We start from the raw sequence: 10,982 nt of genomic DNA on the forward strand, positions 1-10,982 counted from the left end.
ACTGTAAGATTTATATCTAAAATTGATTGTTAAAAATCCACCCTAAAAGTATGCACGTAATACCCTTCTTTTTTTTTTTTTTTTTTAAAAATCATCAAGAATTTCTCCTGTGCGAATTTCCCTTGCCGTTCGTACTAAAAAACTCTGTAAAAACAAGCTTGACTCACAAGCAGTAGCATTGTAACCCTGAGTGCGAGTACTCATACTGTGAGTTGAGCTCTGCATAAAATTTAAAGTGTCCTCAAAAGAAGGAAGCAAATAGTTATCTGTTGTAACACGATAAAATAAAGAAATTCTTTGCAATTGCCTTCTTTTTTGAAGTGAGGTCAGCCCCGCTTCAGCTTTGCTGTCAGTCACTGAAATATCTCGACCCTTGATGTTTTTTACAAAGCGAATAGCTTTACTTTGGATATTCTCTAATTGAGTAGAATGAGATTTAGTTACTGGGTCCCATACCTCCGCAGCATACTCAAGCAAGGGCCGACAAATAGTCTTATATGCAAGCAGTTTAATTTTCTGAGGAGCACTGTAAAGTGAGTGCTTGAGTAGACCCAGAATGCGTAGTGCCTTTGTATACACTGCAGTAATGTGGTGATGCCATTTCATGTCCTGTGAAATAATGACTCCCAAGTATTTAATTGTGGTGCATGCGTTTAAGACACTCTTGTCAAGTTTGTATATGTACGCGTTCAGTGTTTTGTCTCCAAAGGATATAAAGTTACTCTTTCCTGCATTAAATCTCATCTTATTTATTTTTGCCCATGATGTTAAACTATTTAAATCATCCTGCAGTTCAGCCTGTTCGCCAGGGCCAGTAATGGGATGGTATATTAGAGTGTCGTCAGCAAACAATCGAATAGTGCTGTTGGACACACAGTCCACAATGTCGTTGATAAAGAGTATAAACAATGCTGGTCCCAACACACTACCCTGCGGGACACCAGATGTGACAACAGTCAAATCAGAGCTTTCGCCATTCAGAATTACTCTCTGATATCGCTCACTAAGAAATGATGAAACCCACCGAATAATAATAGGATTGATCTTAAGTTTAATCATTTTACTTAAAAGTAATTGGTGGTCTACTACGTCGAAAGCCTTCGAGAAGTCTAGAACTATGGCATGAACAGAGACTCCTTTCTCAATACTTTTCAGAATGTCGTGAGTCACCGTAGCCAGCTGAGTTACGCATGACAACCCTTTACGGAAACCATGCTGGTTTTCGTGTAAAATCTCATCAAGCTGCTTACTCAGATTGTGATGAACAATGTGTTCAAGGAGTTTGCAGCATATGCATGTAAGAGACACCGGTCTGTAATTTGAGGGACTGCTTCGGCCGCCCTGTTTGTAAATGGGGGTCACATGCGCCAATTTCCACTCATCTGGTAGAGCTCCGGTTTGAATAGATTGGTTAAAAATACATACCAAAATGTCTGCAGTTTTGTCTAAATTAATTGACAAGTACTCCTGGGTTATTTTGTCTGGTCCTGGTGCCTTTCCAGACTTGAGAGATTTTAAAAGATTTATAACTCCTTCCCTGTCAATCTGGATATCAACAGCACTATCTACAGAGGGCAGATTTGGTAGCGGAGACGACTTTGTAAAAACACTATTGAAAAAATTATTAAGGGTATTGGCAATATCTACCGAGTCCTGTGTTAGTGCTCCGTTTGCTTTTTCCATAGACATTATTTGATTGCTGTTTCCTTTCAAATCTTTTACATATCTATAGAAAGGTTTTGAGTTCCCACAGCTTAGTGGTTTGTACAATCTGTTCGTCATGTACGATTTTTTCAGGGCTTTGAACATGTTTTTGTTAGAACGTCTCAGGTTTTTATATTTTGCCATCGTGCTTTGGTCCTTTGTTTTTTTATATAAGGAGTATAATTTCCGTTGTTTATTGCATGCCCGCCTAGCCATACTATTGAACCATAAAGGTTCATTGTCATTCTTAATTGTGCACTTGCGTGTAGGAACATGACTGTCAACGGCATTGTGTAATCCAGTTGTGAAAGTTGACCATAAGGTATTCATATCTGCCCCTTGGTTAATCTGATCTTTAATCTCTGTGTAAACAAGATCTAGGTCATCACTAAATTGTGCAAAGTCCACTTTGTGGAATAGTTTAACAGGTGGTCTAAGTGACTTACTTTTCTCAGTCTGAGTGGCAAGGATCTTAGCTTCAATCATGAAGTGATCGCTAATTCCTGGTTGGATAACGCTTACATTTTCAATTTTAAATGCCAAGTCTGTACATAGTAAGTCCAGTGTGTTGCCAGCTATATGTGTAGGCTCATGAATGAGTTGTTCTAGATTGTGCTCTGCCAGTAAATTAATAAAATCAATATAAAAAGGCCTCCAAGAAGTCGACAACTCCACTTTGTTCCAATTAATACCAGGTAAATTAAAATCTCCGGTTATGAGTGTTTTATTTGTGGGGTGGAGAGATTTGATGGTATCCATATGTGACAAAAACGAGTTAAGATCATTATTTGATGGTGGCCTGTAGTAGCATGTTAAGTTGCAATACTCGTCGCCACAGAGTTTAAAACATATCGAAACCACCTCCGCGCCAGAATCACATGCAATCTCCCTGTGAGGAATACTAGCTTTAATGGCCACAAGAACTCCTCCACCATATAAATTCCGATCCCTCCTATATATTACTTTATCTTGAGACATAAACAACTGAGAGTTGAAAAAATTGTTATCTAAGTGAGTCTCGGTGATACAAATAATGTCATAGTCTACAGCCAGAGATTCAATTTCAGCTACCTTTCCTCGCAGTGATCTGGCATTTAAAGAAAGCAATCTTACACTACTCCCAGCAAAACCTACTGGTCCAGGTCCCCCACTCTGGTTACTTTTCCTTTCACAATTTTGAATATTTTGCCTGGATTGTTCGCTTTTGTCTCTTTTAGCTCCTTTCTCAGGAGAAAATCCGCCTCTTGTTCTTTTTTGTTAAGGTCAAGCCGAGCAAAAACCCCCTTTACCTTCTGATTGTTAATACGCGTCAGGAACTCCCATTTTTGGGGTTCACTATTCAAAGTTAGTCTGATAGGCCTGAATTTACCTTCTTTTTTTTGACCAAGTCTTGTTGTGTTTGTTTTAGATGTTTCGTGTTTCAAGTTACATTCTTTCAGAAATGTGGAAACTTTAGCGACTGATTCGTCTAAGGTTGTGTCTTGGTCTTCGGTCATGCCAAAAATAATCAGATTCTTTGATCTACTCTCATTAGTCATTTCGGTTCTGATGGAGCTAATTTCTGCTCTAATTTGAGAGGCCTGTTCAGTAGAGTTAGTTTCGATTTTGGCTACTGCTTCTGCATAGGATTTTTGCAGGTTGCCGAATTGCATCTGTATAGAGTTTGATACAATTTCTTGAATCTTATCGATTTTGGTTTCGATGTTGCCCAAAGCAATTTCATTTATTTGAGCTTGTTTGTTGGATGCCATGCTTGCTTTAAAGTTAGTGGCTTTGCATGGTTTGCAGATGTACAGTATAGCATCTGTAGGACTACGCTGTATCTCAGCATATAGTTTAGGTGACATTCTGTCATCACAGTCAAAGTGGCTCCACATTTCACAAAAGTCACACATAAGAGCCTTTTGACTAGAGAGAACTGAATTCTTACAACTAGAACAAGCCTGTTTAGAAAGACCACGAGGTGAATCAACTGAAACTGGTGAATCACGGATGCTCTGTGAGCTAGAATTTTTTGATGTTCTGCCCTGACTCATGATTGCCAAGGCTATATAACTGAGTAATAAAAACAAAATTAAAAATCAGGGACTCAATAAAATTTAAAAGTGCCCCACTCAGTATTTCTTTCAAATAGCACTAGCAGCGCCTGAAACGGCCGAGCTGCCTAACCTTCACTCTAAATCAAATATAATGTTAGTTGGAAAGCATAGAAAAGAAAAATAAAGTGATATGTAAATAGGTAGAAAGTAAAAGGTAGTAGACAAAATGGGATTCTGTCTGGAATTTTCGTCAGAATTTGAAGAGAGAGATTTTTTTTTTTTTTTGCGACCTGTTCACTCAAACCGGAACCGGAACCCTTATAATGGTATAAGTAGCAAAATTGTAGCTCAATTACTGAAGAATGTATAGAATGTCAAACTTGGTGAATATAAAAATTTGACAAAAACACAATGGTACATGATTTCAAAGACATTATTTTTATTATTATGACATGACTGAAAACATAACAGAGGATTGACGAAGTTGCAAAAAAAGAGGAAATGTTCGAGATTTTCACTTCCAATACTGAACTCTGGTATGGTACGCTTTCCAGCAGTCTGAACCGCGTTTGATGCACAAGTACACGTTGCAGGTTTCACACCGAATTGAACTTTTGACTGATTTGTGTTGTAAGTCTTTGTAAGCCTTCTCTGGATTTTGCTGCGATTCTATCAGGTACTTTTTCTGGCAGACTGCACAGCGGTGATCTTTTGACCCATCAGTAGGCCACTCGGGACAGTGTAGTTTGCTCATGTCTAGACGTATCTCCGGATTGTTGGGAGTGGCAGCTGGTGTGTTTGTCCTAGTTGACTGTCGAGAGAATGACTTTTCACCTATCCATGTCGTCAGTATCTGCAGGACAAAGTCTCTGAATTCCATCGGCTTTTTCTGGCCATGCTTATAGAGCACATAAGCGTTGTACAGGGACCAGTGAAAGCATTTGCGGTCGATTCGCGCGTACCACTTATATGACTTTCGAGAGCGATCGAGTATTGCCATTTTATCATTGAGGTCCACACCACCCATCATCTGATTGTATACGATGACGGATGGTGTGGCCTTCACTGTCAGCTTCTCACCTTTCTTATTTCTACGGATTACAGTTGGTGGCTCAGACAGCTCAGCTCTGACATAGTTTGACAGGAAGTAGATCGGTTTCTTGTCATTCCAGCGGGTTGCTACAATTCCTGTTTTCGCACACTGGAGCCACTTAGAATCCCCTTGCTCCAACCTCCGAGCTTCCGCTTTGGTGGCTATTAGCTGTTTCGGGTACTCCTTTCGGTTGGTCATACATGTACCAGTACCAGACATCTGAAGCTCACGTAGCCAGTGGAGAAGATAAGGTGACGTGTAGTAGCGATCAGTAACTACATGGTAGCCTCGACCCCAGTAACTTTGAACTAGTTTCAGTACTACTGCGGCAGAGTTTTTCTCTGTGGTCAAGTCCTCAAAGTCTCTGTCCTTCCCAGAATAGACATCTAGGTTTAGCGCATATCCGCTGGAAGCACAACACGCCATCCAGACTTTCACTCCCCATTTGATTGGCTTTGAGGAGTCGTAACATTTCCCACTCCAGCGACCCCGAAAAGGAATCATGCACTCGTCTACTGACAGATCCTGGGAGGGAGAGTACTCTGCTGTGAATCGCTCTCTCATATGGTTGATGAGGAACCTGATTTTGTAAAGTCTGTCGTATTCAGGATGGCTACGATCCTGAATTGACGTCTCTTCATTACAGTAATGCAGGTAACGTTTTATCTGGTCATACCGTCGTAATGACATGACAGTTGAAGCTTTAGGCATCTGGAGAAGCTCGTACTGCGGTCTCCAGATACTTCGCTGCCTATCCTTGCAGAACATTTCTATGAATGCTCGGAGCGCGTAGAACGCTCGGAGTTCATCTGTCTCGAGTTTAGTCCACTTTCCATAACCGCTGTGGATGGTACTCTCGCTTATCTTTCGTCTGGCAGCATTCTCGTTCGTGAAATCACATACTGATTGTAAAAGTTTCTCATCGTAGAACAGCATGAAGAAGTCAGCTGGCTTTGAATCAGCAGGCATTACTCTTGTTGGTCCATGTGGTGCAGCTGGGTCAAAGTTAGGGCTGCACATTACTTTCTCAGTAGGCTGCCAGTCGAACGTGGGTGTTGGGGTATTATCCAAGTCAGACAGGATGAATCCCAGATAATCTAGTGCTGCCAGATTTCCTGAACTACCGTCATCACCAGAGGCTCCAATAGGAATGTTGGTAGCAGTACTAGTACTAGCAGCTCCAGTATCAGTTGTACTAGTAGGTCTACTAGTAGTAGCAGTACTAGTAAAATTTGAGTCCAGCTGATCAAAATCTGAATCCGAGTCGAAATCAGCACCTAATTGTGAGTCATCATCACCAGTATCAGCATCAAAAACAATGTCCCTTGTTCTAGGATGAGCTCCAGTAGCATTGTCCACAAAATCATCTGAATCATACTCAAAATCACTAGAAAAATCCATAAATAAGCCAGCACTTCAAAATGTTACAACTTTCAACAATCAAAAATGGCCGCGTAGTTGTGAGTTTCCTTCCGTATATTTTCATTGGCCTTTACTCAGAAAACTTTCATTGTAACATGGTTCAATATTAGCCAATAAGGGAAGCTTAGCATCTCTTCTTATTGGTTGGCTACTCTAAGACTTCATTTGGATTGGACAAAGGCTGAAATTAGTCTATGCCAAATAGAGTTACACTAAAGCCTCTACAGAGGCTAGGAGGACTGTGTGCAGACAACTCCAAGCCTCCACAGAGGCTTGTATGACTGAAATGGCTAAGAGGAGGGAACAAAGAGCACAGAGCTAGCGATACAGACTACAAACGACAGAACTAAAGACTGAGAGTTACGTTCTTAATCTGCATTGAGAACAGTGCGGTAACATTAACCTACCTTTTTGCAGCTTTGTATATCTTTGGTAACATATATATTGCTTAACATTCTTACATTTACAAGTGTAACTGTTTTGAGTATTTATTATTTGTAACTCATTTCAGCATTACGCTTGATTGTAGTGAATTGTATCTAATTGTTCTATCTTTCATGTTTATAGAGCTTGTGTGAATAAAATCCATTATTCACCAGACACTTTGTTTGCAACAATTACAGTTGTGCATGAGAGCTATTACTCATTCTGTGTAAGACAACTTGTACGCAGAACCCTCTTGCAAGTGGCTAGTCAGCGCTGACTTCTACAACAATATATATAAATCAAAATAAATCAAAATTAAATTAAATTGGTTATTTAAATTTATGATAGTAGTTAAATTAGTAATCTTATGTTTTTTATTCATCATATTATATTCTTATAATTAGTATATATTACAACTTTAACTAAGGATGTATAATCAATCATCTCCCCTCTGAGGGGTGGTGATTAGTATAATAATGGTTAATACTATACTTGCTTTAACTAAGAATTTACATAATAACGTAATGTAAACTCTTGCTTTAGCATAACTTTTTACATTTATCATTATTAAATTAATCTAATGAATCTATTGTTTGTAATTGTATTGGTAGAAAAAAAGAGAAACAGGAGGATAAATACAATCAAATTTATTATTTGTGACTTCCCTCAGAGCTTGACCAAGTATATTAATCTATGAGCTTTTTAATAATTTAGACATGATGTTTTCAACATCAACAGTCAACAAGAGTTCGAGTGCATCACATAACCTGGAAATGTTTCTGTTATGTTCTGATGCACAGATGTCTTTTAGTGGGTGTACATGGATATGGTATTCACCCTGCCCCACACATTAACTCATACAATATCATATTCTTTTTTGGTTTGTGTGTGCGCATTTTATTGCAGATGGGTTATGTGCTGTTACCTACTTCTACTGTTTTCAGAATATACTACCAGATGGCTACACATATGAACAAAGGAATGAGTTACAGTGTAAAGAAAATGAGTTCAATTTCCATGTCAAAGAGCTCAGTAGCCAAGCCAGTATAGAAAGCTGGCTTACAAGATTTTAAAGCAATTTTAGTTGGAGGACTCGTTGCAAAAGACCCCCAACTAAGAAACTGATATTTCGTGTAAGTATTGATATCCATCAAACCAAAACACTAAGTGTGCTGTATATTTTACGACTCACACAAAACCTTGTCTTGTACTATGTCAATGATTTTCTATTCTTAGCTATTATGAAAGGCTTTTTCATTCAAAAGCATTTTTTCCCAAATACATTGAGGTTAAATTATTGCATTGGATAAATATACAAATTAATAAGCTGTGTGATACACTCCTTATCATATAATCCGGAACAGGTTTTGCAATTACTGTCCTGTGTCTCAATTGCAAAAATGCTTCCCTTGCGAAAGCTATTTGGGGTTCACCTGAAAGTGTATGGTAAAGTAATAGAATTTTGGACACATGGGTTTCTGCTCTGAGCTATTTTGGTTACATGTTTTAGCTAAGAGCTGTCTGCCAACATCACCCTGGATACAAACGAAGAGCAGGAGCTAAAAGAACATACAGAAATGTAAAAGACACCAACTGCCCTGCCTATATTAATATCGATTTAAGGAAGAGTGAATTCTTATTAGTGTTCTAAAGGATTGGTACTTAAACAGATGGAGTTGCTGGCATCGGCAGCTTCTTTCGTTTGAAGTCTGAGTACTTGAATTATGCCGCCATTAATGTCATAGTGTCAGAAACACACCAAGTTCAATCTCATTTTAACGCATAGACAATTTCTTTTTATTAAGATAAAATCAATTTAACCTGAATTCGCAAAAACAATGAAATGGTGGCAAATGTGAAACTCGAACCTGGGCACAACCACCAGACAGCCTCAGCTTCAGCTTACTCCAAGAACAAAGTGTCCAACGAGACAAGGGTGACATTGGAAAAACTTTTCCAAGATTGACATTGTCCAATGTCGGCATTGGAACATCTAAAATTGGAAGCTGAAGAAAATATCATCAAGCTGGCTGATAGATCCTTAATACCCTCACGAAAATATTGTACCAGGTATAGTGCTAGCGCTATATATATATATATATATATATATATATATATATATATATATATATATATATATATATATATATATACATGTATATATATATATATACACAGTATATATATTTATTTATTTACTTCATTTACTCTCATTTACTTTCAATGAAAGTAAATGAATACTTTCAATAATTTTTGCTGATATCATGAAACTTCTTCTTTTCCCATGACTAGATTATATAACCACTTGAAAATATTCAAGTATGGCAATTTTCAAAGGACCACAGAAGAGATGTGGGAAGCATTACAAGAAAAGTGGCAACAAGATGGAGTTGACCACTCAACCAGCATGACATCTGATGGTCAGATGGCTGTCTCAATAATCTCACCATTAATGAAGCATTAGTCTGAGGTACATAGTTGTTGTCTAATATGTCAAGACCCTTATGACACCGTTTGTTTCTCTAAGTTGTTTCCCAGGTATAACCTTTGCGTTTTAGTACCTAGCCCATGCTTAGATTTACCAACCACAGCCGCCAGCCGATATTCTGCATCAATTCATTAATGTACAAGCATGCCTCACATGCATGGTATTCAATATTGATAGCTGTTTGATGCATGCCTAACTATTAGACCCACCCCCTAACCCCAGTTTCGGGACTAATAGTTTGGTTCGTGTGGGACACTCCTCATCAGATATTCTGGATAAAGTTTTGTGATTAATCGAGTTATCATCAGATTTATACTATGTAAGACAACGCAAAACATATTTCACATGAAAAAAACACAAATATCATTATAATTATAGGACTAAAATTGGAGTGCAGCATTCAGCAGTGGCCAGAAGAAAAAGGCCACTCGGCACAACAACGAGCCAACATGGAGGTTCCAGTAGGAAGGCTGCTGAACATGCCTATGGGAAGGAAACCAAGAAGAATCACCCTGCCCCACACAGTTTATCATTCTGTGTGGAAAGAACCATTTCTTTAGGCAAAATTCACTCCAAGAAATGATACTGGTATGTTTATAGGTATAGAATAGTCCATGGCTGTGACTTGCGCTTTTAATTAACTGTACACACCAAAATTTATAAATGATGATGTCCTATGAATGATGATGGTTTCTTGCTTACATGTCCAAAGCTCTGTGAGAATATCAGCAGGCCATGCATTTTTATTCACAGCTGTCCGATCCACATGCTTGAATGGAACATAAGTGTAAAATATTATAAATCTACAAAACCATCTCCTTAAATCTTTTATCATTCATTCAATCAATTTTATTGATCAGTTTTTGGAATTACTTTTCATTATTGTTGATGAGATGCATGTGAGTACATCTCAAGTCTTATTTGTTAGTTAACACTTTTATACTTTCTGTTAGTAACACTTTATTTTGTTATTATTGTAGTAAATCTTATGACGCACTCAAGGGCGATCAGTTGCCAGTGGCTCAAGAAGATACCATTACTACATCAGAAAATGCTCCAGCATCTCCCATATATGACACAGCTTATGATTATAATGATCAACATAAGAACTCTAGCCAGCCAGTCAGTAAGCCTGTAACTGTGTTCAAGTAAAGCTCCCCATCTATCAAGTTACCTCTTAAGTTCAGAGATTGTGAGATGTACCAGTATTAGACATATGTCGACAGTGTCAGCTAAACAGTGCTCTTAGATACATGTGCATAAGTTTTGACTGTGGCTGTAGAAACGGGTGGTTTTCACAGTGTTGAATTTGTGTTAATTGTTATACTGTTCTCAGAATCTGTTTTTTTAATCCCTGTTTTTTCAATTCAAAGTAAAAGCGATGTTGATAAGATAGATACATGTGAGTACATCTTATGTCTCATTTGTTAGTTAACACTTCTGTATACTTTCTGTTAATTATACTTTCTTTTTGTTATTATTGTAGTTCCCTATGAGTGGATCTTTGATAGAATAGAACATTAAAATGCTAACAGCTACTAAACTACCCACAATCTATTTTTCAACCAAACTTTAACCAGAAAGCATATTACAAACAATAGTATCATCATTACCACCAGTATTTAGAAGCTCACCCCTTTGCATTATTTTGTTGTATTATTTTAGGGGGTTGGGTGTGAGACTTCATCCTCGTACAGTCTGAACAGCATCTTACTGAGTATTTCCAAATAAGGTTTTTATATATTAAAACTTATTGAAAGAATACAGTGAACATTCTGGATATAAGTGTTTTCAAACTTCATCTCACATT

The 10,982-nt window shown here is 37.9% G+C and overlaps 1 protein-coding gene and 1 long non-coding RNA gene across 2 annotated transcripts; one reads left to right on the top strand and one right to left on the bottom strand.

The window, feature by feature from the left end:
• Positions 1–4,257: 4,257 nt before the first annotated feature.
• On the bottom strand, positions 4,258–6,237 carry LOC137407982 (piggyBac transposable element-derived protein 4-like). Its single transcript, XM_068094371.1, has one exon. The coding sequence runs from the start codon at positions 6,235–6,237 to the stop codon at positions 4,258–4,260; it is 1,980 nt and encodes a 659-aa protein (XP_067950472.1).
• Positions 6,238–9,021: 2,784 nt separating this feature from the next.
• LOC137408808 (uncharacterized) lies at positions 9,022–10,873 on the top strand. The gene is made up of 3 exons (XR_010980137.1): positions 9,022–9,154; positions 9,551–9,760; positions 10,153–10,873. It is a non-coding gene; the product is annotated as an uncharacterized lncRNA (long non-coding RNA).
• The last annotated feature ends 109 nt before the right edge of the window (positions 10,874–10,982 follow it).

The sequence above is a fragment of the Watersipora subatra genome, chromosome 11 (assembly GCF_963576615.1).
Source record: "Watersipora subatra chromosome 11, tzWatSuba1.1, whole genome shotgun sequence".
Classification (NCBI taxonomy): Eukaryota; Metazoa; Bryozoa; class Gymnolaemata; order Cheilostomatida; family Watersiporidae; genus Watersipora; species Watersipora subatra.